Source organism: Eurytemora carolleeae, unplaced genomic scaffold (genome assembly GCF_000591075.1).
Source record: "Eurytemora carolleeae unplaced genomic scaffold, Eaff_2.0 scaffold1205, whole genome shotgun sequence".
Taxonomy (NCBI): Eukaryota; Metazoa; Arthropoda; class Copepoda; order Calanoida; family Temoridae; genus Eurytemora; species Eurytemora carolleeae.
In genome coordinates this window covers 81,555-106,695 of record NW_019397093.1, presented here as the reverse complement: position 1 = coordinate 106,695, position 25,141 = coordinate 81,555, and the positions used below count along the sequence as shown (strand labels likewise).

Here is a 25,141-nt window from a genome sequence, read left to right as displayed (position 1 = left end):
ATCTGAAGTGACTGTTACAGTTTTTGGGCCATCATTTAAAGTTACTTCACCATCATCTGGAATCTTCTGCCATTCTTTCTTAGTCACAGGGAAATTGTTGATAGTAACAGTTTTTCCATCATAGATTATTGTAAATTTGTAGTTATCCACAATTCTGGTTATTGTTTGCTCTGTTGTTGTTACTTCAGTTATCCACGTTGTTGTAAAGAAATCCATGTCTCCTGGACATTACAAATAACTTATGTTTATAAATAAAAATATTTTTCAGTGTACATCTAGCTTTCAAAGAGGCAACAACTGGGTCTTGCTTGGCACTTCTAAAAGTACTCAGATTTCAGGGGGAGCAAGAGAAAATGACAGGGGTGAATAATATACACTGTATGACCACATATAAACCCTTCACAAATAGAAAAGAAATAAACAAAACAACAAGTAACATTAAAGGCCTGTATTAATCTTTTAACACTGTATTAACCTGGAGAATGGAAGTTTTTTACATTGCTAGGTCCATATTTGCTACTGGCAGCTTTAAATATACTCCTTTATAACAAGCCTGGTTAGCTGTTATTAATTATCAGAACTTGTCGGAAAGAGGGTATTCTTTTTATTGAATCTGGTTCCATAAGCATCAAGTGAGCATAGAACAGTCAGGTTCTTATACAACTTGGAAAAAAAGAAAATAATATTGCAGAGCTGGAGGGCTTTCTCTATGCTTCTCATCCCCTCCATTTTGCCAGAAACAAGGAAAATGGTAACATAGAAAGTAGAAGGTTGTGCACATACGCTATAAAAAGCAGTTTATACTCTGCCGGCTACAAGTAAAAGATTGCTGTAGACCAAGCCCTATTCTTAAGCACTGTCTGAGATGAACTTACAAGAACAAGAATTCTATTTTCAAAAATATTCACTTCTTACCAAACCTTTCTTATCCCATTAGTCATTGCTAATGCAGAATTCTAACAATGGATCCACAGAATTTTCAAACCTAGCTTAGCAATGACTTTTATTTTTCCAACCTGCAAGAATATATATAATAAATATGAACGATTTGGAGCAAAGAGCTGCATCAGCAATTACCAAACATTCCACAACATACTTCATTAGAGAAATTTGACATCTCTGCATGGATCACAGACAGTAACTTTCTATTATACTTAATTTGATATTTCTAGCACCAAGATATCCAATTAAAGAAAAGTATGAAAAAGAAGATTGCCAAAAAGAGAGCTGCAGCTCTGGGAAGTATGCAAAATATTAGGAAGAAGCAAAGCAGAAATATGTGTCAAAATTCATATTTCCTTTGTCTACAAGGAGTTAGAATGCCTAGATCTATAAGAGAGGAACAGAAAACAGATGTATGATCAGCTAAAAAGAAGATAGAACAGCCAAAGAATAAATTCATGGCTCTTTTAAAAAATTTGTTAAAATCAAAATTTAAAAAAAATGTTATTAAAACAAATTAAAAATCTATTTTTAATTTCAACTTACCACTTGCAGGATACTTAGAACTACCAGTGCCTGATCAAATTTAAAGATAGATCTTATACAGGGTGTCCCACGAAACATGACAATAGCAAGACGACTTGAAAGTCGTCTTTGATATTTGAATTTATTTGTGACATTTAGTCTTCTATCTACTTTAACATGTATGATTCTTGAAACAATTATAAAAGTATTTAAGCTAGAAAGCATAATTTTTCAGACTTTTCTAACTACACAGGGCCATCACTTAAGGCTTAAAGCTGGGCTTATATACCTGCTGCCTGAGTCCTCAAGCATAGTGCCTAAATGCCTTATTTTACCAATACAAGACTAAATTTATATTTAGACCTACTTCCAGTCATTGGATTTCAATATTGTATAGCTCTTTTGAAAGCCTATGACAAAAGCAACCAGATTGCAAATTTTTATGCGAAGAAATTTTGCACATATTTTTGTGCAGATGCCTATAAAGGGAATACGCATAATTTCATTTTTTCATTAAAACACAGAAATGTTTTAAAAATTTTGCAAATGTTTTGGCCCAATTAAATTTGCTGGGTCAAGAGCTTTTAAAAGATGTATAAAATGTTGCAATTTGCGCAATTTTTTGCTTCATCACTAAATTTTGCAATAAATATTAGGCTTTTTGCAATTTTTCCAGTTTTTGCAGATTATTGAAATAGAGACCAAGGGCTTTCCAAAAACTCATCAAATGTTAAAGATTCCTATCATAATAAGAAGATAGAGGGGGGTCAATTTGACCCCCCCCCCCCCCAGGGATCCAGTCATGAAACCAAATAAACAGGGTGAAGCATGTTTTTACAATTTGTAATTTTCTTTTTTAACTAACCTGGTGTTTTGGGCCTATTGGGTTTTCCAGGTTCTTCTTCCCAGGGATTATTTGGTTTTCCAGGAGATCCAGGTTCTCTATTAGGAGTTTCACTTCCTTCAGGATCCTCTGGGTTATACTTTCTGGGGTTTCCAGGAGATCCTGGTTCTTCACTGTCAGTACCAGGATATCCATCAGTATTATCTGGGTTTCTAGGATCTACTGGTTCTTCACCATAAGGGTCGTTTCCATTAGGATTGTTTCCATTGGGGTTCTTTCTGGAGTTTCTAGGATCTTCTGGTCCTTCACCATCAGGACCAGGTTCAGTACCAAACGGACTTCTTGGTGTTCCACTTCCACGTGGCTCCTCAGGGTTTTCATTTTCAATAATTGTAGTAGTAATGGGTTGTGTTTCACTAGTGAAGGGTTTTTCATTGAAAAATATTTCATCATTTCTTTTGACAATAGTTACTGTCTTGCCATCATCATCTGTTACCTCAACTTCTTCTCCATCAATGACTCTCTGCCACTCTTTTGTTGGAATGAGGAATCCATTAATGTAAACTTTTTCATTCTTTGGTTCTATATAAATGTATTAGGACCCACAGTTCTAATGACTTCTTCTGGTTCCTTGTACAAGTTTATCCATTCAGGTGTCTCAAAATTAGGTACTTCTGAAAACAATTGGTTTTTAGCAATTACCAAAAATAATATGAAAATTAGGTAGAAGTACCTCTAGGGTCAGGTTTAGTACTGGTTGGGGTTTTGCTTGTTGGCCCATATCTTATACTCACAGATGTGGATGTTCCATACAATGGATTTTTGCCAAAGTAAACATTAGTTTCATCTGAAGTGACTGTTACAGTTTTTGGGCCATCATTTAAAGTTACTTCACCATCATCTGGAATCTTCTGCCATTCTTTCTCAGTCACAGGGAAATTATTGATAGTCAGAGTTTTTCCATCATAGATTATTGTAAATTTGTAGTTATCCACAATTCTGGTTATTGTTTGCTCTGTTGTAGTTGTTTCAGTTATCCATGTTGTTGTAAAGAAATCTAAATCTCCTAGACATTACAAATAACATTAATATTATAATATTGATATTAAAAAGTTTTTTTAAATTCCAACTTACCACTTGTAGGATACTTAGGATTACCAGTGCCTGATCAAATTCAAAGATAGTTACAATTCCTCATTTTCATGCATTTATTATGGTATGAATTCTTACCTGGTCCTGGTCCTCTTGGATTTTTGGGATACGGATTGTTTTTGCTTGGATTGTCTCTGTTAGGATATTCATCATCAGGATTATTTCCTTCAGGATTGTTTCCATTTGGTTTGTTTCCATTGGGATTGTTTCCATTGGGGTTGTTTCCATTGGGATTGTTTCCATTGGGGTTGTTTCCATTGGGATTGTTTCCATTGGGGTTGTTTCCATTGGGATTGTTTCCGTTAGGGTTGTTTCCATTGGGATTGTTTCCATTGGGATTAGTACTTGTGATAGGCTCTGATGGAAATTCAGTTTCAACACTGACAGATTGTCCAACAAATGGGTGACCATCAAGCTTAACTTTAGGTTTCTCATATGTAAGCTTTCCTGTATCTCCATTTGGTGAAGTCAAGGTAACAGGTGTACCCTTTATGACTGTATTCCAGTCATCCTCTGTGACGGGGAACCCATTTATAGTTACTCCATTTCCATCATAAACAATAGTGAATGTGTACCCATCCACAGTTCGTTTCATTGTTTGAATTTTTGTAAATGTATTTAGCCAGTTACTGGTTGAAAAATCAATGACGTCTAAAGCAAAATAGTGTTGCAGAAAAAAGAACATGAATTATGTTAGTTTAATTTACCTGTCACAGGGACTTCTGATCCAGTGGTTCCTGAAGGTCCATAAGAGACTTGGAATTGTGTTTTTGTTCCCCCTGTCATAGGTTTTCCGTCAAACATAATAACATCACCCTTCATAACCACATTTACTGTATCCCTGTTTTTATTTGTCAATGTTATTGTTTTTCCATTTATAACTTGGTTCCATTCATCTTTGGTGACAGGGTAGCCATTAATGTAAAATACTGTTCCATCATAAGTAATAACAAATGTGTTTTCATCTACTGTAATTGTGATGGTTTTTTCTATTTTAAAATCAGTCATCCATTTAGTTGTTGTAAAGTCTAGATCATCTGGGACTTTGGAGGATTGCTGGCCACTAGGTTGTCTTCCTGAGGTGTTGGGTCTACTTGATGAAGTACCCTCTGAAGCACTGCTTTGATAGTGTGTAATAGATTTTCCATCAATCTTAACAATTTTCTTCACAACCGTAACAGTTATCTTGCTACTACCAGAGGTTAATGTCACTGAACCATCATCAAGTGCTTTTTGCCATTCAGTTTTTGTGACTGGGAATCCATTTATTGTTCCTGATGATTTTCCATCAGACGTAATGACAAATTCATTACCATCTAAGTTTCTTGTAAGTTTCATGTAGTCAGGAATTTGCTTGAACCAGGAAGTTGTAGTAAAATCATATTCTAAACAGGACAAATGTTTAAAAAAGATTCACTAAGAACTTCACTTATTGATTTATAATAGTAGGAAAAATTAAATGGGAGCATGAATTTATCAGTAAAACGGAAAAATTGAAATGACTCAGACCATCTCTTCCCCCACTGCACCTCTGCCATAATGATGATTTGGAAATGAGATTTGACACTTACCAGAAGTTAGCTTCACATAATCTTCGGAGGATGATGATGGCTTGTAACCACCACTCATGGAACTCTTGGACATTGACATGGTTGTATATTTAGTTAAAGATTTTCCATCAAACATAATATTTCCCCCATTGTTTGTGACTTTAACTGTGTTACTACCAGAAGTCAAGGTTATCGATCCACCATCGACAACCTTCTGCCATTGGTTTATAGTGACCGAATATCCATTGATTTCTGCAGTTGAACCATCTCCGGTTATTATGAATTCATTGTTGTCCAGGGTCAGTGTTATTTTATCTCCCTGATTAACTTTGGATATCCAGCTTGTAGTTTTGAAGTCAAGTCTGACTAAAAAATGCCAAAAAAAATATTAAAAATTGGAAAAGTTTTACTTTTAATGCTTAACTATTTCAAGAAAAAAACATGAGTGAGCATTATCATTTCATTTACAAATATTAATTCTTTGTCTTCCCTGTCCAAATGTCTTATAATGGTAAGGGAATAAAGGGAAACCGAAGAATTGCAATGTATGATCAAGTCTTAAGGAATTAATGCCAATGCTTCATCTAAATGCTGAAAACAATTAAATATTACTGTTAGGGTTTCCAGAACTAGAACTAGACCATCCAGATCCAGACATTCCACTGGTATAGCCACTTCCCATACGTCCTGACATGCTTCCTAACATACTATCTTGATGTTTCCAGCTATTTCCAGATGTTTGTAGTCCATTCCAGCTACTTCCTGACATACTTCCTGACATGCTTCCTTGATTCCAGGTATTTCCAGACATACCTCCTTCACTCCACATACCTCCACCCATGTCCATCATGCCTGGAAAATTATTAGTGTTACAACAACGTACAACAGGCATAATCGTAATTTCAAATGACCCTCCATGCACAGATGGTAATGCCTGATTTACCCCTGCAACCTTCATCTGAACAATAATGAGGAAAATATTGCTGTTTTCTTAGTTTTAAAGTTGTTGATTTCTGATGATAATTTCTGCAAGTTTTGTTGGGTAGAAACATGCAAATCAGATTTGCAGCAAACCCACAATTGATTTGTATTTCATACTTGATCAGACAAAGCTGTTAAGGGTACTGTTTTGAATTAGGCATGTCCATCTTTCCATTGAGGGTTATTAAAAACTATGCTTACAGTCCCTTAAAGCAAACTAAAAGGACCTAATAAAAACAATTTAGGGTGTTTTTGTGCTGGTGTTGCATGAAACAATGGTTTATACATACTTTATCGCTATCATAATATAAAACTTGCTGTTTTCTAAAATGGTGAATGAATGATGAATGGATTTTTCCTTCTCTACCACCATTTTTAATTCATTCATTATGGAAATAAAAACTTTTTCCAGATTTTTTTGTTTTCTTTAGCAGCTTTTTTTAATTTTCTTTAACCTTTTATAGGGTCATGTGAAGTACCCAAACAAATGTGCTAAAAAACAAAAAGAGAACATTGATAAAGATTTAATAGTTTTAATAGAATTTTCAGAAATACTTCACCTGAGTAATCTGATCCTGCAGCAGATTCAGGGGCTGTTCCTAAACAATAGAATGATATTTATTGAATTGTCATAATAACCAGTGACTTTAATTTGGTAACTTTTTAGGTAGGACTGAGTTCAGTACAAGGAAGGGTACTTTTTAAATGAACGGATGATATATTCTGTTAATGAACACAATCAGTACTAAACCTAATTAGTCGGTTAACGATTTGAAAAGAAACATTCCCTGTTTGTATAGCCTTTATAAATTTGCAACCTGATGATTCAGACCTTTAATATTTCAAACTAATATTAAATGTTTAATTCATAAGAAGGAAATTGTCCAGCCCTGACTGGAGTTCTAAGTGAATCTTTAATTATTTTTGGTACATGGGCTCAAGACAAGCAGAATAATTAGCAAAGTACAATCACGCAAAATTGCTTCTTTAGTAGATATAACCAGCTGCATGCAGCCCTAATTGTTAGACCGCATCAACCTTGTTCCACCTTCTAGCCCTGTCTACTGAGCTAGGCCAACTATATTGACCCCGCTGTTTGTTTTCAGTGTAGTTGGTGTACTGGGCAGGACAGTACAAAACTAGGACCGTAAAAGTTAAGCTCCCATTTAAATGTACATGTATTGAGTGAGTGTGCGATAGATGTAAAAATAAAGACGTTAAGTCATATGTATAATTCTAATTTAAACCCCATGGCGCATTAGCATTATTTAATGTAAATTTTAGAAATGTGAATCTACACAGAAATCTGACACTTGAATTAATCATGAAATTAGTCTACACATGGTTTTAGTTAAATATATACACAAGATTTATGGATAAATTTAGAGTGGAGGGTTGAAGAACTTTTATCATATTTTAAAATAAACAACATACCTAAATTAACCAACTCGTAACTAAATGCATTTTTGATGAAAGACATTTCAGAATTATTTCAATTTCTTTTATTTGACATTGATTTTTGAAAATTAACATCAAATTTCATTAATGGAAGAAAAATATGGTAATTTTACTAATTGTCATAAAAAGAAAAAATGCTGATGAAAAAAAATATTTTGTACAATTTTTGTCACTTTATTTAAGGAGCTCTTGGCTTTCTAGTGCAAAGCCAATAATGGCCTCTTGGTGGGTTAAAAACTGGGCTGTCAATAGTGTGAACTTCCATACGCCAGAAATTCAATAATATTTCTGATTTCTCATACTTAGTACCTGATGGAGCAGGAACAGCTGAAGCAGCAGGAGCAGCTACTTTTCCCTTTGGAGCTGCTTTTCCAGCTACTTTTCCTTTTTGAGCTGCTTTTCCAGCTTTCTTTTTAGCTGCTTTTGCTGCGGTGGCTACTTTTCCTTTTGGTGCTGCTGGTACTGCTATGATTATTTGTAAATTTTTTTTAAGTTTTGTTTTAGAAATTCATAATTAACACCTGCAACTGTGGGGGTCGCAGCAGCTTTAGCTAATCCTTTTCCTTTTCCTGAAAATAATCCTAATTTAAAATTTTTAGCTAAATTTAGAAAACTTATTTTTTTCAGACCTTTCGTGGGAGCAGAAGTTACATTAACAGTTACTGAATTCACTAAACAATAGTTTTTGTTATTTGATTTGTAATATTATGGAATAAAGTTTTTTTTCTAAAACTGAGATTTCCATTTTAAAAATTATTTAGCCATATCTTAATCAATCTAAATATTTTCTTTCTTTCCAACTTTCTATTAAATCTAAACGTCCTAAATGTAAATGAAATTAAATATTTACTTTTCTTTTTTCCTGTTTTGTTGTCCACTGTTTCCACAAGAAATGTCTTTTTTTTCGGAGCACAGTCCATCTCCTTTTGTAACAAGTTTAAAGTGAAAAAAAAATATCTAGAGACTTTTTTTTAAATATAGTGAAAGTAAAAAGATCTAAACTGAAACGCAAACTCAGATTCTTAAAAACTTTTATTGAGTCTTTTAATTAATGACAAATTGGAAAATACAAAATCAACAACAATTTTACAGCTCTTTAACCAACATGACCGATATATTAATCCCTTAACAAGAGGGATGCTAAGGAGTTCCTTTAAATAATTAAATAAATAAGTCAAACAAGGACTTTCAAAAACTATAAAGTTTCATTTTTGAAAAGTGTTGATTTAGTTCACTGGAAATGCCTGTAAAAGGAGAAAGAACTGTAGGAATACGACTAGTTGAAGTCGCATTATTCCTCTAACTGACCCAGCTACCTAGCAATTCTTCCAGATTCCAATTAATTAATTTAAAACATGAAAGCAAAAATACAGAATATTACTTTATAAAAAGAATCCGTAACAGATTATGTACTCACGATTTCTAGTTTCCGCATGATCGAGATCAAATATCTAATTTTAATTAATTATTTTGTAACTTATTTCTCCCTTTTCAATTAAAGGCTTATTTCTATTATTTGTATTTAATATTATTAATTAAGTTCAAATCTAAATACAAATAAGAGAATTTAATCATAATTCAAACATAGCAACAAATGATGCTGCCCATCTTTTCTTTGGATGCTGCTCACTAAGTTTTAATTTCACAATTGAAGAATGATCAAGATACCCTTCTTTGAGCCCTTTAAAAATTCCTGTCCTATTGCAAAGTACGGAAGTGGGTAAGTTTAGTGGGGGGGGGAAGCCCAGGGGGGGGGCACTATGGTCTCCAACAAAATTCGAAAAAGTGAATGAACAAACTTCGTTCATTTTATTTCAAAACTTTCGCGAATTTCTATATACTTTTAGTGAAATTTTCGACCTCATTTTCGCGAAAATTTCTTCCATTTTGGTGAAATTTTTGTCCAATTTTTGTTCAATAAAAATAGTTTTTTTTTTGTATAGAAGATTGTTGGATTTCTGACTGAGTGTCTGGTGAGGCCGCCCCCCCCCCCCCCAGGGTAAATGTGTCACACATTTTCATGTTATTTAAAAGATACGGTAACGAGCAAACAATCTCGGGAAGGAAAAAATAATTTCTTTAAATATATTTTATTTAAAACGTATTTATAAAAACTGATAAAATAAATTGTTTATCAGTGATTTTCTGCATTTCTATTTTCACATCTGTTAGTGTTTAGTGTTCAATCTTGAATATTCAGGGTTACGCACCACGGAGAAGACTTTAATGACATCCTGAAAATCTTTAACCCTATCACAGCTGGGGGGGGGGGTGTTTTTCACCCCCATTCTGTGGTTTTTTCTAAATAACTTAAAAACGTCTTGCTTGGGAACTCAAAATTTCTTCACTTTTTGAACAACATGGTTGTGAAAAAACTTTGGCAATTTTTTAATGCATATTTTTATTAATTAAGCTACAGGATAAAAATGTGTACTTTTCAAAAGCCCTTGAAAAATGTAATAACATGTGTCATATGTTAATATTTTTCAAAATTAAAAATAATTATTTTAAACATTTTTCCGCAAGGGCGTATACAGGGGGAGGGCAAGGGGGGCAGAATATTCCTGGATGAAGAATATTCCAGGAAATCCAACCTGTGGATCTAGATGAAGAATATTCCAGGAAATCTAACCTGTGGATCTGGATGAAGAATATTTCAGGAAATCCAACCTGTGGATCTGGATAAAGAATATTCCAGGCAATCCAACCTGTGGCTGTGGATGAAGAATATTCCAGGCAATCCAACCTGTGGCTGTGGATGAAGAATATTCCAGGCAATCTAACCTGTGGATCTGGATAAAGAATATTCCAGGAAATCCAACCTGTGGATCTAGATGAAGAATATTCCAGGCAATCTAACCTGTGGATCTGGATGAAGAATATTCCAGGAAATATAACCTGTGGATCTGGATTAAAAATATTCCATGCAATCTAACCTGTGGCTCTGGATGAAGAATTCCAGGAAATCCAACCTGTGGATCTGGATGAAGAATATTCCAGGCAATCCAACCTGTGGATCTGGATGAAGAATATTCCAGGAAATCCAACCTGTAGCTCTAGATGAAGAATATTCAAGGAAATCCAACCTGTGGCTCTAGATGAAGAATATTCAAGGAAATCCAACCTGTGGATCCTAGAAAACTGTGATAGCAGTATAATCTACATGGATTTATTTCTTTTATTTGTTTTACTTTCAATATAAATGTTCAATTACTTTGTTCTTTTATTGGTGCATGGATTGATGACTACTGCAATATTGAAATCCCCCTTTGGGCAGTTCCTTTCATATTTAAAACATAACACTATAACAAAAGGAAGCAGATTGCCCACTTTCTCCAAAGAAATTTTGTGCAATTTTTTACACAGACGCCTTTAAGGGAAATTTGCACAATTTTAGTTTTTCTTGAATATACATTTAGTTGTTAAAAACTTTGCCAATATTTTTGCATATTTAATTCGCTAAATCAAGTGTATATGGTTAAAAGGTTAAAAGGTTTACTGTTATACTAAATGATTTAGCTCAGGAAAACTAATTCATTATCAAAAATTCGTGCAGTCGTCTTTCAAGGTAACCCTGTCCAATATAAAAACCTCATGTGTAATTGAAATTAAACTTTATGAATCTTCACAACCTGTCAAATTACTTAAATATTTCTCATTTTATTATAAATATTATTATTAATTATTTCAGTTCTTCTGAAATTAAAAAGAAATTTCCATTTTAATACCTTTGGCTCGTTCATGAAGTAATATTACCATTAAAGAGACTCCATGTATAATTTCAATTGTAATCTAGAGGGTGTCTAAATACATGGGAATTGTAATCTAGAGGGTGTCTAAATACATGGGAATTGTAATCTAGAGGGTGTCTAAATACATGGGAACTAACTGACATATAAAGTTGCAATCTCTGTTTATCTATTTGTTTGTTTGTTTGTCCGATCATAACTTAGGAACCCCTGGACCGATTTGCATCAAATTTTGATTTGGAAACTGGGGAGACCCACGGGTTTTGAGATTTAATGTTCAGTGGGTCGACAAAAATAGCGAAAGTTTATTTTCCGGGTGAAATGGTTAAAGTTCGGGTAAACGGCGGAGTAACTTTTAGAAGCTTAGCAGCGCTGAGTTCCCAAGCTAGTAAATATATAATTATGTCTGCTAGAATTCATTTTTTGAAAACGGTGAAAGCTGTAACATGCGTCTGTAATGTCTCTACATCATTAAGAGTAAAGACGACCAGTCTATTTTTTTGTAATTAGGGTTTCTCGAAAATTTCGCATTATTCGCGAACATTTGTTTCGCAAAATTTCGCGGATAAAAAATTAGCACTTTTCACACTCCGTTCGAATAAGAAAAAATTTCCGCATCGTTTTTGGCTTCCTTTTGCAAAATTTATTTTCGCGAAAAAATGCGAAATGTCACATAAAATTATGCGACGTAAAATTTTCGCAAAATTTTGCAGTTTTTCGCAGTTTTTGATAAACAAACTAATTCTTAACTCTGACAGAAGAAATCCTGCGGAATACAGCTCTATCGGTAGGGATCACTTTTCTTAATCAAAATTCGTTTCATAACAATTAATGGGACACTCCAGCTGTATCCTATAATCATTCAGAATTCTGGAAATTTTCAAAATTTGCTTGCTTAACATAAAAACTTTAGGAGTTATTTAATTGACATTTTTAACTTTAAAAGTCTAAAAATGAACTTAAAAATCAGAAATTTTACTTATATTTAAACTGGCATCAATAATGAAAGTCTGTTTGCCCAGATGGTTTCATCCATACTTTTTATTAACATATGACGGCTCTGAATGTGTCCGTCCCAAAGATGTAATGAAAGGAAAGTTATTTCAGAAGTGTACACATCTTTTGTACTGCAGTGTACTGTCTCTGGTCGGTAATGTAAACACAAGACGGATGTCGAAGCCTGACATTAGATCCATCTTTTACATAAAAAAATCAATGAAATATAGGAAACTATTATGTGAATTTTCAAAATTATCAATATTTAATGCTTTTAACCTCCTCGGATATTAAACGAACACTGATCCATATCTGTTCTTGTTTACAAAATCCGCCCAAAGAGAACTGGTTTCAATATGTAAGCAGAGTATACACGACCGCAATTAACTTTCCTTTCATTACACCCTTGGTCCGTCCTAGCTAAGTACGTTGAAACACTACCCCTGTCGGCAAAACAAAATGGAAAATATACTTTTAGAAATCTTAAAACTTGTCACAACAACTTATTTAGATAAAAGAAACCCGTGAATTTCACAAAAAATGTAAATTCGTCATTAAAGGTTCATTCTCTATTAATAAACCTGACAGTAAATAATAAACCTGACAGTAAATAATAAACCTGACAGTAAATAATAAACCTGACAGTAAATAATAAACCTGACAGTAAATAAAACAACAAAGATGTGTAAAATATATATTATTGAAAATTTGTGTTCATAAAAATTTTTGTTGGAAAAATATTTTTTCTTTATTTAATCTCCAAAATCTCCCATATCATCGCCACCATAATCGTCTCCGCCGTAATCATCGCCGCCATAATCGTCTCCACCGTAATCATCTCCTCCATAATCATCGCCACCATAACCGTCTCCACCACCATAATCGTCTCCGCCGTAATCTTCCCCGCCATAATCTTCAACTCCAGGACCTAAAAACAATTTTTTTATCTACAAATGTATCCTTACAGACCTTGATTTTTTTATTTCCAGTGACTGCATCCACTTCCAGATACCATATGTCCGATTCACTACGGTAGCCTTCAATGCTTGCAATCAGATCAATAATAATCAAAGAGAATAGAATATATATTAGAGTGGAATTAATACAGTATGTTCCCTAGACTATCCATTTCAATTTCGAATTTTTTAAAGCTGTCAATTAGGTGAATAAAAAACATCATTTGATAGGCATAGAGTCTATGTGAAATGATCATTGGTCAATTATGAAAGCAGCATATTTCATAATTTGGTTTTCCTTTAATATTAATTTTAGATTTTCTATAAAATGATGTTCCAGGGCCCAAAAGGTTATAAAGCGCAAATATGTGAAGTACACCTGCAGTATGGAAACAGTACAACAAAATGACCGTTTTACACTTTTTTTTTAGTAAATTCCTCTCTATATATTCTATTCTCTTTGATAATTATACCTTTATTTTTCGGAAAATTGATTAACTATGTTCGTACACTGTACACTCTATACAAATGACGTTTCATTGTAAACAAACTTTTCATGTGCATTGTTCGTCGCCAGAAAATAAGAATATCAATTTAAAATCTCCATTTTAATCAAATAAATTAATGATAAAAAAAAATATTTCTGTTACCTTCATCATAATTTTCTTGTGGCTCTGGCTCATCAATCTAAAAGAACATTTTTCTATCTTTTTATCCCTTTAAATATCATTTATCTTGAATCTAAGCGTTTTAAATTGTATACGTTTTAAATTACAGTTTGAATTATGATAGAAGTAATTATATCTATATATATAATATTCAAATAAAAATAAAATATGCATTAAAGGGAATGTTGTCCTATTTCTAGTGAATATCCAACTCTGTTTAAAGTTAACAGTCTCTTTATGTCGAATTTTAAAAACAAGATGTCGCAAATTTTTGGCAGCATTTCCCTTTCAGACTTTATCTTGATTGTTTTAAATGATTGAACTGATTGAACAAAAGATATGTGGTTCAATTTCTTTCAGAATTTGTATATGCCATCATTGTTGTTTTACCTGCTCTACAGTTCCCGGTACATCAGGATTCTAATAATAATAATAATAATAATAATAATAATAATATAATAATTAATAAAAAATAATATTATGAAGAAGAAAAAGAAGAAGATCTATACCTGCTGCAGATCTCCGTTTTCGTCATAATAATTATTAATTGTTGTATTATTCACCTAAATAAAAGAATTGTTTATGAAAAATATTTTTTTAACAGAATAACAATATGCATTCTAAAACTGTATTACGAATATATTAGATATACACTATACAGGGTGTCTCAAAAAACATAGTAGTAATAGCTAGAGCCTGAATTTTGGACCATGTAGGGTTGGTAACGTTTTGATTTTTGAAAAAAACGATCGTTTCGTTAAGAAAACGTCGAGGAAAATCGAAAAACGAATATCGTTTTTCTGAAAATGATCGTTTTCAAAAACGATTGTTCTTCGTTTTCTAACAGTTCAAAACGAGTGGGTTGTTTTAAAAACGATCGTTTTTTTGAGAAAACGAAACGATCGTTTTTTAAAAATGATCGTTTAACGAAGCAAAAAACGATCGTTAAACGATCGTTTTCAAAAACGATTACCAACCCTAGGACCATGCAATGTTAATGATTTTGGACATTTTTGCTATCTAGTTTATAGAACAAAGCATTGAAAGAGAGGGGGCTGCTTTGAATATTAATTGTAATTTAATTATTTTCATAATATAGAGCTCAAAAGTTTAATACAGAATTTAGGAGACATCGAAAAAATTTGTTAAATCGCATCTTGACATTTTTTAATGAGTTTTATACTATAACACCTAAATCTCTGTAATTCTAACAATGAATAAATAGTGGAATTGTTATCAATATTGGGATTAATCCAACCGCCCACCGGGGGTTGCTGCGTTTTCACTTAAAAAAATATAGCAATAAAAGAAAATAATTTTTAAATCGTCCATAAACGGTTGCGAATTGACGATTGAATTTCGAAGAAATCACCGTAAGGCCAAACAAAAATATGGACGATTTTTAACTTTTCTTCTGATTGCAATATTTTCATAAAGTGAAAACGCAGCAACCTCTGGTTGGCGTTTAGCTGATTTCTAAAAAAAGCCACTAACAATCACCCTTAATAAATAGCCATGAAATATGCGGAAACATTGTTAAAGTTATTTAATTAAACACTAAATATCTACAGCAATCCAAAATCAGTATGTTTAGAAAAAAAAACATTTTATAAATTCTTTCAATACCTCTGAAATTCTAGGTTAAACTATTTTATAATGTATTGTTAACACTGTGTATTAGTGTGTTTAAGTTTATTTGTTTATTTTTTTACTTCAGAAAAAAAATATTTGGCACGAGAGGAATTCTAAAACTTGAAACTTGATTGAAATTGGGTCGAGCATTCAACTAACATGATTGAATTCCATCTACAGGATGCACCATATCATATTGGATCGTTTATGGCTCTAAATTACGATTTTCAGGACTAATCAGAAAATTAAAGAAGAATTGATCAGTTTGAAAAATTCAAGGTCAATATGAAAATTTGCTTGCAGGAAATGCAAGGTTTTTCGAGTATTATGAACTTGTTTTGGCGTTAAAGCTTTGAAATAATACAAAATAATATGGGACGCTCTGCCTCTATATTTGATTACCTCTGATGATTCAGTATGATTTGTTTCTGAATTATAATAACCTCCTCCTCCTCCTCCATGGCCTCCATGGCCTCCAAAACCGTATCCTCCGCCCCAACCATGACCTAGATTCAATGGTAATCAGAAAACTAACGAGTAAATGTCTTCTGTATTAATTCTTTTACATTGGAACCTTTAAAACTTTTAAAAGAAAGACGGTTGTAAAACTCGTTTTAATTTTACATGAAATTTTACATTTAATTATATTTGTATCTCAGCAAATATTGCCAATATTCTTGTCATTTTTGGTTGTTTTTTATTAATTATTTTCAATTTTAGTTCTCTGTAAGAAAATAACAGAAATGATAATTTTAGAACAACGGTGAAGTTAATCTTTTCCAATTGCTAATGAGATAAAAGTGATGTACCATTAAGAATTGTGCATATCCCTCTTCAATTGGAGGGTCGCTTGACATTACAGGGGTTTATATTTATCAGAATTCCCCCTCCCCCCTGGGAAATGATCTTTGATTATTTTTGGGGAAAAATGAAAAATTTGACATCAAAAAGCAACTTTTTCATTCTTTTTTATACCTTTTTAACCAAATTTGTATTGATTTTCCCCTGAAAAGTCAGTTATTCTCACCAATTCAGCGATTAAACCCCTAAGAAAAGAATAAATAATTTCTTGGGGGAAAAAACTTTTCAAAAAGGGGGAGGGTTAAAGAAATATTATATGTGACATTAAACCCCCAATCCCTTTGACCGCTCTGGTTGACCTACCTCCTCCCCAGCCTCCGCCGAGACCGTATCCCAGGAGGCCGCCGGTGAGTCCTCCAACCATCATCCCTGTTCCAAACCCAGGACCGCTAAAAAAGCTGAGTTATACAGGGTTACTCACAAAGAATGAAGCTTCAGAGACGACTGAATTTGCAGAGTTTGTTTTCTGAAAATCCTGAATCCTGAAAACCTGAATTTGCTTTTTTCTTAGCCAAATCATCAAGTGGATCATTTAAAGAATATATTTATCACTACAAACTAGACAAAACGAAAAGGCAACATTTTTTTTTGAAATTTCTCGTACGACTTTGAGATCTTATGTATCTCATCTAGTTTTTATTTAACGCACAAGTCTTAGTGAAGTAAAGGAATTTACAAAAAAGAAATTATTTCTCCAAAAATTAAATGCTCCAATGTTCTAATACAGAATATAAATTCTATTGTGCCATAAACATTTCATAGAAATATATACATACTAGCCTTAAAGGGCGCTTCGCGCCCATCATCTAAATTAATTGTGAACATGTTCTCTTTGTGTACATCGTAAAATAAAACAAAAATAATTCGCGGATTTTCACAAAAAATTTCGTGGATTAAAACAGACAGACAAACAAACAAACAAACAGACAGACAAGCCAAATTTATATATAGATATATAGAAATAAAGAAATATATATTTTAATATTATAATTATTTTGTATTTACCTGTCTCTATCACCACCTCTGTCCCCCATTATAATTGTTGTATGCCCAGGTCCTCCTCCTCCCATTCCACCTCCTCCATACTAAACAAGAGGTTAAGGTAATATGTTGTCAAGGTCAAGGTCAATGATATATATTATGTCAAGGTCAAGGTTATATTATGCCAAGGTCAAGGTTATATTATGTCAAGGTAAATGAAATATTATGTCAAGCTCAAGGTTATATTATGTCAAGGTAAAGGATATATTATGTTTAGGTCAAAGTTATGATATGTCGAGGTCAAGGAAATATAATGTCAAGGCCAAGGCTTTATAATTTCAAGGTCAAGATTATTGTCCCATCTTACCCCTCCTCCTCCCCCATATCCTCTTGGTTGTCCCTGGAACCCTCCTCCACCACCTCCACCTCCTCCACCACTACCTCCGTATCCCTGGGGTCGAGGCTGTTGCTGGGGTCGAGGAGCCTGGAATCCCTTTTTCAAACAAATATTTTTATTTTATCATCAAACTTTGAATTTATAATCTTCTTAAAGACCCTGTCCACGCACTTTAAAGTGGCAATTAAAAAAAGCATCATAAGTTCTGATTTACAACAGTAACCCTGAACAATGAGAAAGATATTGTTGTTTTTCTATATTGAAAATATACAAATGATTGAAAATATACAAATGATTGAAAATATACAAATGATTGAAAATATACAAATGATTGAAAAGATACAAATGATTGAAAAGATACAAATTATTGTAAAGATACAAATGATTGTAAAGATACAAATGACTGAAAAGATACAAATGATTATAAAGATATAAATGATTGTAAAGATACAAATGATTGTAAAGATACAAATGATTGTAAAAGATACAAATGATTGAAAATATAAAAATGATTGAAAATATACAAATGATAGAAAAGATACAAATGATTGTAAAGATACAAATGATTGAAAAGATGCAAATGATTTTTATTTCCGTACATCTCTTTCCTGCAAAAATCTAAATGTCACTTTTCACTTTAATAGAGAACCGCAGTTGAAAAAAATCAATATTTAGATAATAATACAAGAAAATCCTTATCATTTTTGCTTAGTGAAAGGTTTAGAGGATACCATTGTGAATTGTAACTTTTTAAATGTATTCTGACCTGGTGTGGGGGTCCTGGAGGTCCTGTAGAGTAGGGTGGGGGCTGAGCTGGATTCACATGAGAGGGTAGGACAGGGTTATAGGTAACAGGGGGTCCTACAGAAATTTTAATTTTGATCTTAATCTTAATCTTAATTTAATCTTGATCTTTATCTTGATCTTGATCTTGATATTGATCTTGATATTGATCTTGATCTTGATCTTGATCTTGATCTTGATCTTGATCTTGATCTTGATCTTGATCTTGATCTTGATCTTGATCTTGATCTTGATTTTGATCTTGATCTTGACCTTGATCTTGATCTTGATCTTGATCTTGATATTAATCTTAATCTTAATCTTAATCTTAATCTTAATCTTAATCTTAATCTTAATCTTAATCTTAATCTTAATCTTAATCTTAATATTAGTCTTAATCTTAATTTCATTTTTAATCTTAATCTTAATCTTATAAACTTAATCTTAATCTTAATCTTAATCTTAATCTGCGGTTATCATTAATTTATTTCCACTGAGGGTATCCTAACATGTGCGTTGCGTAATCCGCAAATTTCGAGGATTTCCGCATTTTTGAGTTTTGAGGAAGCAAGCGCAAACGATGCACAATTCTGCTAAAACAAATCCAAGGAAAAAATATTGATCAAGATTTTTTTTAATACGTGGATATTTCTGCTCCTTTAGTTTCAGTCCAGCATCATAAGTGTTATTATTTTATATATAAATCATTTTTCTACCTTTACCCATCCTCCCATATCCCATATCCCATATCCCATATCCTATTAAATGTTTTTTCAAGATAAATGTCTTCTCGGAATTTGCCTCAATTTTTCCTTTGCAATTGTTTTTTCAAACTTGTCTGTTGCACTTTTTGAATATTTGCTCATTTTTTAACATATTTTTGAGCGAAACAGATTTATGAAGACAGAATTCTGCGCAAAATGCGGCAGTTTTGGAGGGTTTTTTAAGAGAAAAATAGGCAAAAATGCAGAATTTGCCGGGTTTTTTTACGTAAGGATCGAATGCGCAAAAATGCGGAATTCGAGGCAAAACAAAAAATGAAAGTTTCGTGGCAATATTCACTGAATAATTTTCAGGTGACAATTTTACATTTTTTAATTCTTTAATTTGGGATATATTACAGTTAAACCCACAAAAAGAATTCTATATTTTTTATATACCGGTAGCGTTGGGTGGAGGGGGAAGGGTGGAGGATACGGCCTGAATCCAGTCCTGTAAATCTGTCACAGACCTGGAAAACGGAGAAGTATTTTCCAGGTTCTTTTAAAGGTTTAAAAAAGTCCTTGTAAGAATATTATTTTTTAAAAAAATTCTTGAGAACGAATTTTAAGAATATGAGATGCGTTACTTAACAACCTACTTACTGCCGGTTCAAATTTTAACCACCGACTCAAGATTAAGGAAGGATTTGAATCGTTGGTTCAAATTTGAACCGGCGGTAGGCAGTTTAGCCAGATCTCCAAGCTCAAATTCTTTAAATTTGGTCTCTAGCGCTACATCTTTTTCTAACAAAGGATAGAAATAAGTTAAAGTTTTTAGTAATTAATTTTCCAAATTTGATTTTGTTGTTTTATGTTTGGTTTACGATTAATTCTTAATTGGTACATGTGGATTTTGTCAGTTGGATGAGTTATGCAAGGAACTGCAATTGCAATTAAAAATTATACAAAGCTAAACAAAACATTATACCCAGGGAACAGGAATAAAGGGAAAGGAAATGGCGCTGGTCCGGCAAGAGAAAGCCAGTCGCACTGCTTTGCAGACCAGTACAGTAAACTTACAAACACTCTTCTGGTACAGACACACAACATGATTACAGTCAAGGAAATTGTAGAACAATGTCGTCAATTATAATTAAACTTGAATAACGAGTAGTTTATTGTAAACTTTCATCAAATTATATTCTTTGCATGAAAATTTGTTTTATAGTGTTGACTTAAATATGTAAATAATATATTACATGCATATTAAACTTATTTTTAATTAAACAATTAACAATAAACAAATGTACTCTCCTAGACTAATAATAATAATAATAATAATAATAATAATTCTAATTGTTGATCAATCAATCGATTAATTAATTGATTTTTATGATTACCGTTTTCGGTGAATTTCTTTCCGGCCATTGGGGTTTTTTCCCCGGGATTTTCTCCACAAATTCCCCAGCTGCAAACATCTCGGGTGCTAAAAAAGAATTTATTTGAAATGTTTGATACCTTTTGGCGACTTCAAATTTTCGTTAAGAAAATATTGTATCGAGAAAGGGGATTTTTTCTTAACTAAGTTCAATAAATTTTGACATGCTGAAAAAAGTTTAAGGAACGATTTTTCAGGATTGGAAACCTTATGTGCAGTGCAATGCATCTTTATGAAAGTTTAACACAAGGTTGTATAATGTCGGGTAGTAATATTTTTGACGTAATGGTTTTGGGATAATTCAGAATGTCGTCCTTAATATTTGCCAAACCTTAATTTAACCAGGGTTGTAGAATATCGATAGATAAACACCCAATATAACGTAAAACTCTCTTTTATAATCAGTGACGTCATATTAGGTATTTATCTCTCTATCTTAGGAGACGACATTTTCCGTACATATGAGCGCATCGAGAGTAACAAACCGTATTATACAACCTTGGTTTAACAAGGTTTGGCAAATATTAAAGACGACATTCTGAATTATCCCTAAACCATTTCGTCAATAATATTGCATTTACTAAACTAGTTAATCACAACTTCTCCTCTCAGGAATGGCCAAGAGAATTACAGGGAAAGCCAGAAAACTGTGGACTAGGAAGACGATATTTAAACACTAAATAAGTGTATTCTATGGTGTTTCAAAGCAAATATTTGTGCTAGTAACTTATTTAATTAAATGGGTTTGGTTACCATGCACAATTGCTGTGTCTCATGTTCATTAGACTACATCTAAAGTCGTCTTCCTATTCCTAAGTTTGGTTCTTATTGTAGTTAAAAATAAAATCATTTGAACCGCTTCAATGAAAAGTTTGTCAAATGTCATGCTAAATAAAACTAATATATTCATTTTGTCCATGGTATTTTGCGGATTTTTTAAGTGTGCAGTTGAAATAAAGTTTTGAGTGTATCTACACTATTTATCTACAAATATGCAACAAAATGTCCAGGGACATTAAAGATCAAAAACAATATTTATTTTTATTTAAATTCAATTAGTCAATTGTTTTGGTTTAATTAAGTGAAGTGAAACGGATCAAAGAAATTGAGTAAGCAAATTATGTAAATATTCTAGTAATTGTAATACACAGTTTACATACACTGAGAACCAGAAAACTGTGGAATAGGAAGACGACATTTGAACAATAACTGCTTGTATTTTATGGTATTGCAAGTCTAATATTTTTACAAGTAACTTAATTAATTACTTTATAACTAAATATAGGTCTGTTCACACAACAGAAAATTCCCTTTTCGTTTCTTGAAAACTACGATTCCAAATCGTTCGTTCCAACGAACTTGAAAAAAATATCTTTTTTTTCTTAAAAACCCGATTTTTTTCTCACTAACTTTTGAAAAACGATCGGTTTTACCTATACGAAACATTTTCCGTACGAAAATTTCAGAAATCTATTGTTTTACTGATTAAACAGCTTTTTCGACTGAACTTGAAAAGATCGACTTTTTTTACTGAACGAACAATTCTATTTAATTAAAGATTTTACTGAACAAACGAACGAAGAACGAACAAATTGAAAAAAAGCTGAACGCGCCCATTTCTACATTTATAAACTTGATCCTATTCTTAACCTGAAGATATTCTAACTCCTCCAGTAGGTTGGGATCCATCCTCATCACTCCAAACCATCACACTGTCCTGAGAACAAAACTTTTAAAGTTTTAATCAGAATCCGCTTAATCGGTTTCTCTTCCCTCAGACGGTTCAATATTTTAGTTGTCAGGCACAGCTTCTCCTTTTTTGGCTATATTTTTTGGTTTTCTCTTTTGGCGGATTACTCGTATATCCCCAGAGTTAAACTTTATCCTTTCAATAGAAAAGTTTACATTGTGAATATCGACTCCAGATGATGTGGCTTAGCGCTATCTCAAACAAAAGATTTAGCCTTTGATCATTTATTCATCATCTATAATACCAACCAATTAATCAATTTATCAGGAGCATTTAATTATTCAGGCATTTGCAGATTATTGATCTTTAAATTCACGAAACCACTTTGACAATATTTTAAAGAAAATAGTTGGGAAAAAATTTGTTGGAAAAGTTAGATTAAGACTAAGAAAGGATTCAATAAGATGTTTTTGTTTTTAATAAAAAAAAAGATATAAAGCCAAGTTATACATAACAGGCAAGAACAGCAAATATTAGAAGTGGCACTAAAAAAAAGTCTAAGGCATTGTATCAAAGGTATGTGGATTCAAGTTCATTTTATACCCCCAGGCCCGAGTTAATTTTTTATCTGTCATAGGTTAGTCAAAGGATTTGTATCTTTGCCACAAATTCAATTTTTGTAACCCCTATATCTTTGCAACCTGATGATATACACCTTTGATATTGCAAACTCACATTATTTCATCTAATAGCTTTCATAGTTGGACATTTCAAAGGATTACAACATTGGGTTGCAGCGATATTGAAATTAGAAAATCAGAGTTTATGGCAAAAGCTCAATTTCTTCAGAGACTTTGAATATGTAAGATGATTATTTTTGAAAATTGTATAGCACTAAAATGATTTGAGTATTTGTTCAGAGTGGGTTTTTGTAAGCAAACAAAAAAAAAAAAAATAAAAAACATTTAAACCCAATTTTGATGATTGTTTGTTTAAAATTCATGAACATTTACACAAACCTGGAAGAGAGTGACGGAAACGTCCTGCCACTTGTCTCCGTACCAGTGCTCTAAATATTTTTAAGTACAAAGGTCGGAACTTATGAGTAGCTCGCTTAACAAGTTAAACTACAGGGTGTCCCAGTAATTCTGACAATTTTTGGTCTTAGTTATGGACAGAAATATTTGGTTACATTTATATTTTGAAATTCTTTTTCTTTATAACTATGAACGTTCTGTTTTATGACTGGATTCACTTCTTTTTCTTTGCCGGCCATGTGTTTAAACTGACCGCCATTTTCTCTTGCATGCATAATTCAGCTCTGGTGCGAGAATCATCTGTAACTCTTATAAGTATTTCGACCGGGTTGATTTTGATGAGTTATAACTTTGTAACGAAAAGAGGTACCGACAAATTTTCAAAACCTTGCGGTAGCTCTTGGCCTTGGTTATCTTCATGCAAAATTAGTTAAAGCAAGCTTTTTCTGTTATTCATTTTGTGGATTATTTGTTATATTGCACGTTCATATTATAGTTGATCAAATCTTCCTACAGAATGTAAAATTTCCAAAATAAAAGGCAGAGAAATGGCTGTTTAAAAACCGTCAGAATTAATGGGACACCCTGTAGATGCATGGATAGTTAAACTATTATTGAGTGGATGGGTGTACTAGAAAAGTGGTTCATTTATCCACACTGCAGTTACTTAACACTATTCTTGCATTCGTTATATATATCATATTATTTACTCCATTGAGTTAATATATAGGGTGTCCCACGAAACATGACAGTTGGTGAATAGTTTAAAATGTCTTCTTCCATAATTTGTTAAGTTGTTTGATTGATACCAAAGATGATGATAAGACATACTAAGGGGCTGTAATATTATAGTAAAATTGATTTTAAACAAATATATATTTGAGTACAAGATTTGGTTAATAAAATAAATTGAAAAAAAGTCTTAAAGTATTATGGAAGAAGACATTAAACATTATTCACAAACTGTCATGTTTCGTGGGACACCCCATATTTTTTATTATTTAAATATATCGAATGAGATTAATTCGATTCATGGACCTTTCATTAGTTTTAAGTTTAGGCTTATTTTTATACGAAATATTAAAAACTTTGATATTTAGATCGGATGAAGAATTTTTAGCCAAATAGATTATTATTTATGTTTAAAAAAGAAAATTTTGAAAATACATATTAAATTTTGATGATTTTATACAAAATTTCTTTTCAAAATTTACCTTTCCATAGCTGCATTCGTCCACATTTTACTATTGTGGTATTTTCTAAATATATTTAATTTAAAAAAACGAATTTTTATACTTTTTATCATTACATAATTTTAAAAAAATTTTACAGTAAAGCAAACTATCATTTCCTATTGCATTGTATATTGTATTGTATTGTATTGTATTGTATTGTATTGTATTGTATTGAATTGTACTAGAAATTCAAGGCGCTTCGCGCCCTTCTTTCTAGCTTTTAGGGCGCTTCGCGCCCATCTTCTATTTAAATTAGGAACATGTTCGAATTGTTTACATTTCAAAACAAAGATGAAAAAAGTTTTGCGGATTTAAAAAAAAAAAATTGCGGATTTTCAAAGATTTAAATTTTTTACAAAATTAAAAACCTCTTAAACACAAATATTTAAAATTTCAATCATTCATAAACCTTCCCTGGGGTCCCTAGATGTCCCAAGTTTATAAAGTCCAGTTCTCCCACTTTCTATCTGTAAAATCTAGTTCTCTCCTACTTTCTGTCTATAAAATCTAGTTCTTCTACTTTCTATCTGTGAACTGTATTCCACCTGTCCGGCACTTGAATAAA

At 32.3% G+C, this 25,141-nt stretch overlaps 2 protein-coding genes across 3 annotated transcripts; both read right to left on the bottom strand.

Moving 5' to 3' along the window:
- Positions 1 to 8,798, bottom strand: LOC111711794 (putative uncharacterized protein DDB_G0282133). Of its 2 annotated transcripts, none has more exons than XM_023486238.1 (15): positions 8,697 to 8,798; positions 8,303 to 8,375; positions 8,082 to 8,123; positions 7,974 to 8,021; positions 7,762 to 7,917; positions 6,555 to 6,593; positions 5,626 to 5,865; positions 5,035 to 5,379; positions 4,171 to 4,848; positions 3,542 to 4,114; positions 3,446 to 3,475; positions 3,045 to 3,377; positions 2,333 to 2,985; positions 1,489 to 1,518; positions 1 to 221 (listed from the first exon to the last, which is right to left on the bottom strand). In XM_023486238.1, the coding sequence occupies exons 1-13, from the start codon at positions 8,742 to 8,744 to the stop codon at positions 2,894 to 2,896; spliced, it is 2,697 nt and encodes an 898-aa protein (XP_023342006.1). In that variant the 5' UTR covers positions 8,745 to 8,798; the 3' UTR covers positions 1 to 221; positions 1,489 to 1,518; positions 2,333 to 2,893. The 2 variants fall into 2 exon arrangements, with proteins under 2 accessions (XP_023342006.1, XP_023342007.1); XM_023486239.1 differs by having other exon boundaries at positions 7,762 to 7,914.
- A 4,081-nt stretch (positions 8,799 to 12,879) lies between these two features.
- LOC111711792 (ctenidin-3) lies at positions 12,880 to 19,886 on the bottom strand. Its single transcript, XM_023486236.1, has 10 exons — positions 19,636 to 19,886; positions 18,459 to 18,553; positions 17,663 to 17,788; positions 17,320 to 17,399; positions 16,618 to 16,703; positions 15,856 to 15,959; positions 14,331 to 14,384; positions 14,212 to 14,241; positions 13,804 to 13,840; positions 12,880 to 13,125 (listed from the first exon to the last, which is right to left on the bottom strand). The coding sequence occupies exons 4-10, from the start codon at positions 17,382 to 17,384 to the stop codon at positions 12,950 to 12,952; spliced, it is 552 nt and encodes a 183-aa protein (XP_023342004.1). The 5' UTR covers positions 17,385 to 17,399; positions 17,663 to 17,788; positions 18,459 to 18,553; positions 19,636 to 19,886; the 3' UTR covers positions 12,880 to 12,949.
- Between the last annotated feature and the right edge of the window lie 5,255 nt (positions 19,887 to 25,141).

What these genes read in the sequence shown, in the direction of transcription:
- LOC111711792 (XM_023486236.1), bottom strand. Translation starts at nt 17,384, where the DNA reads ATGGGAGGAGGAGGACCTGGGCATACAACAATTATAATGGGGGACAGA. An exon ending in ATCATACTGAATCATCAGAG is followed by an intron (nt 14,385 to 15,855) that starts GTAATCAAATAT and finishes TCTTTTATTTAG; the next exon opens with GTGAATAATACAACAATTAA. An exon ending in AAAACGGAGATCTGCAGCAG is followed by an intron (nt 14,242 to 14,330) that starts GTATAGATCTTC and finishes TATTATTATTAG; the next exon opens with AATCCTGATGTACCGGGAAC.
- LOC111711794 (XM_023486238.1), bottom strand. Translation starts at nt 8,744, where the DNA reads ATGCGACTTCAACTAGTCGTATTCCTACAGTTCTTTCTCCTTTTACAG. An exon ending in TAGTTCTGGAAACCCTAACA is followed by an intron (nt 5,380 to 5,625) that starts GTAATATTTAAT and finishes GGCATTTTTTAG; the next exon opens with TCAGACTTGACTTCAAAACT. An exon ending in ATCAGAAGTCCCTGTGACAG is followed by an intron (nt 4,115 to 4,170) that starts GTAAATTAAACT and finishes ATTTTGCTTTAG; the next exon opens with ACGTCATTGATTTTTCAACC.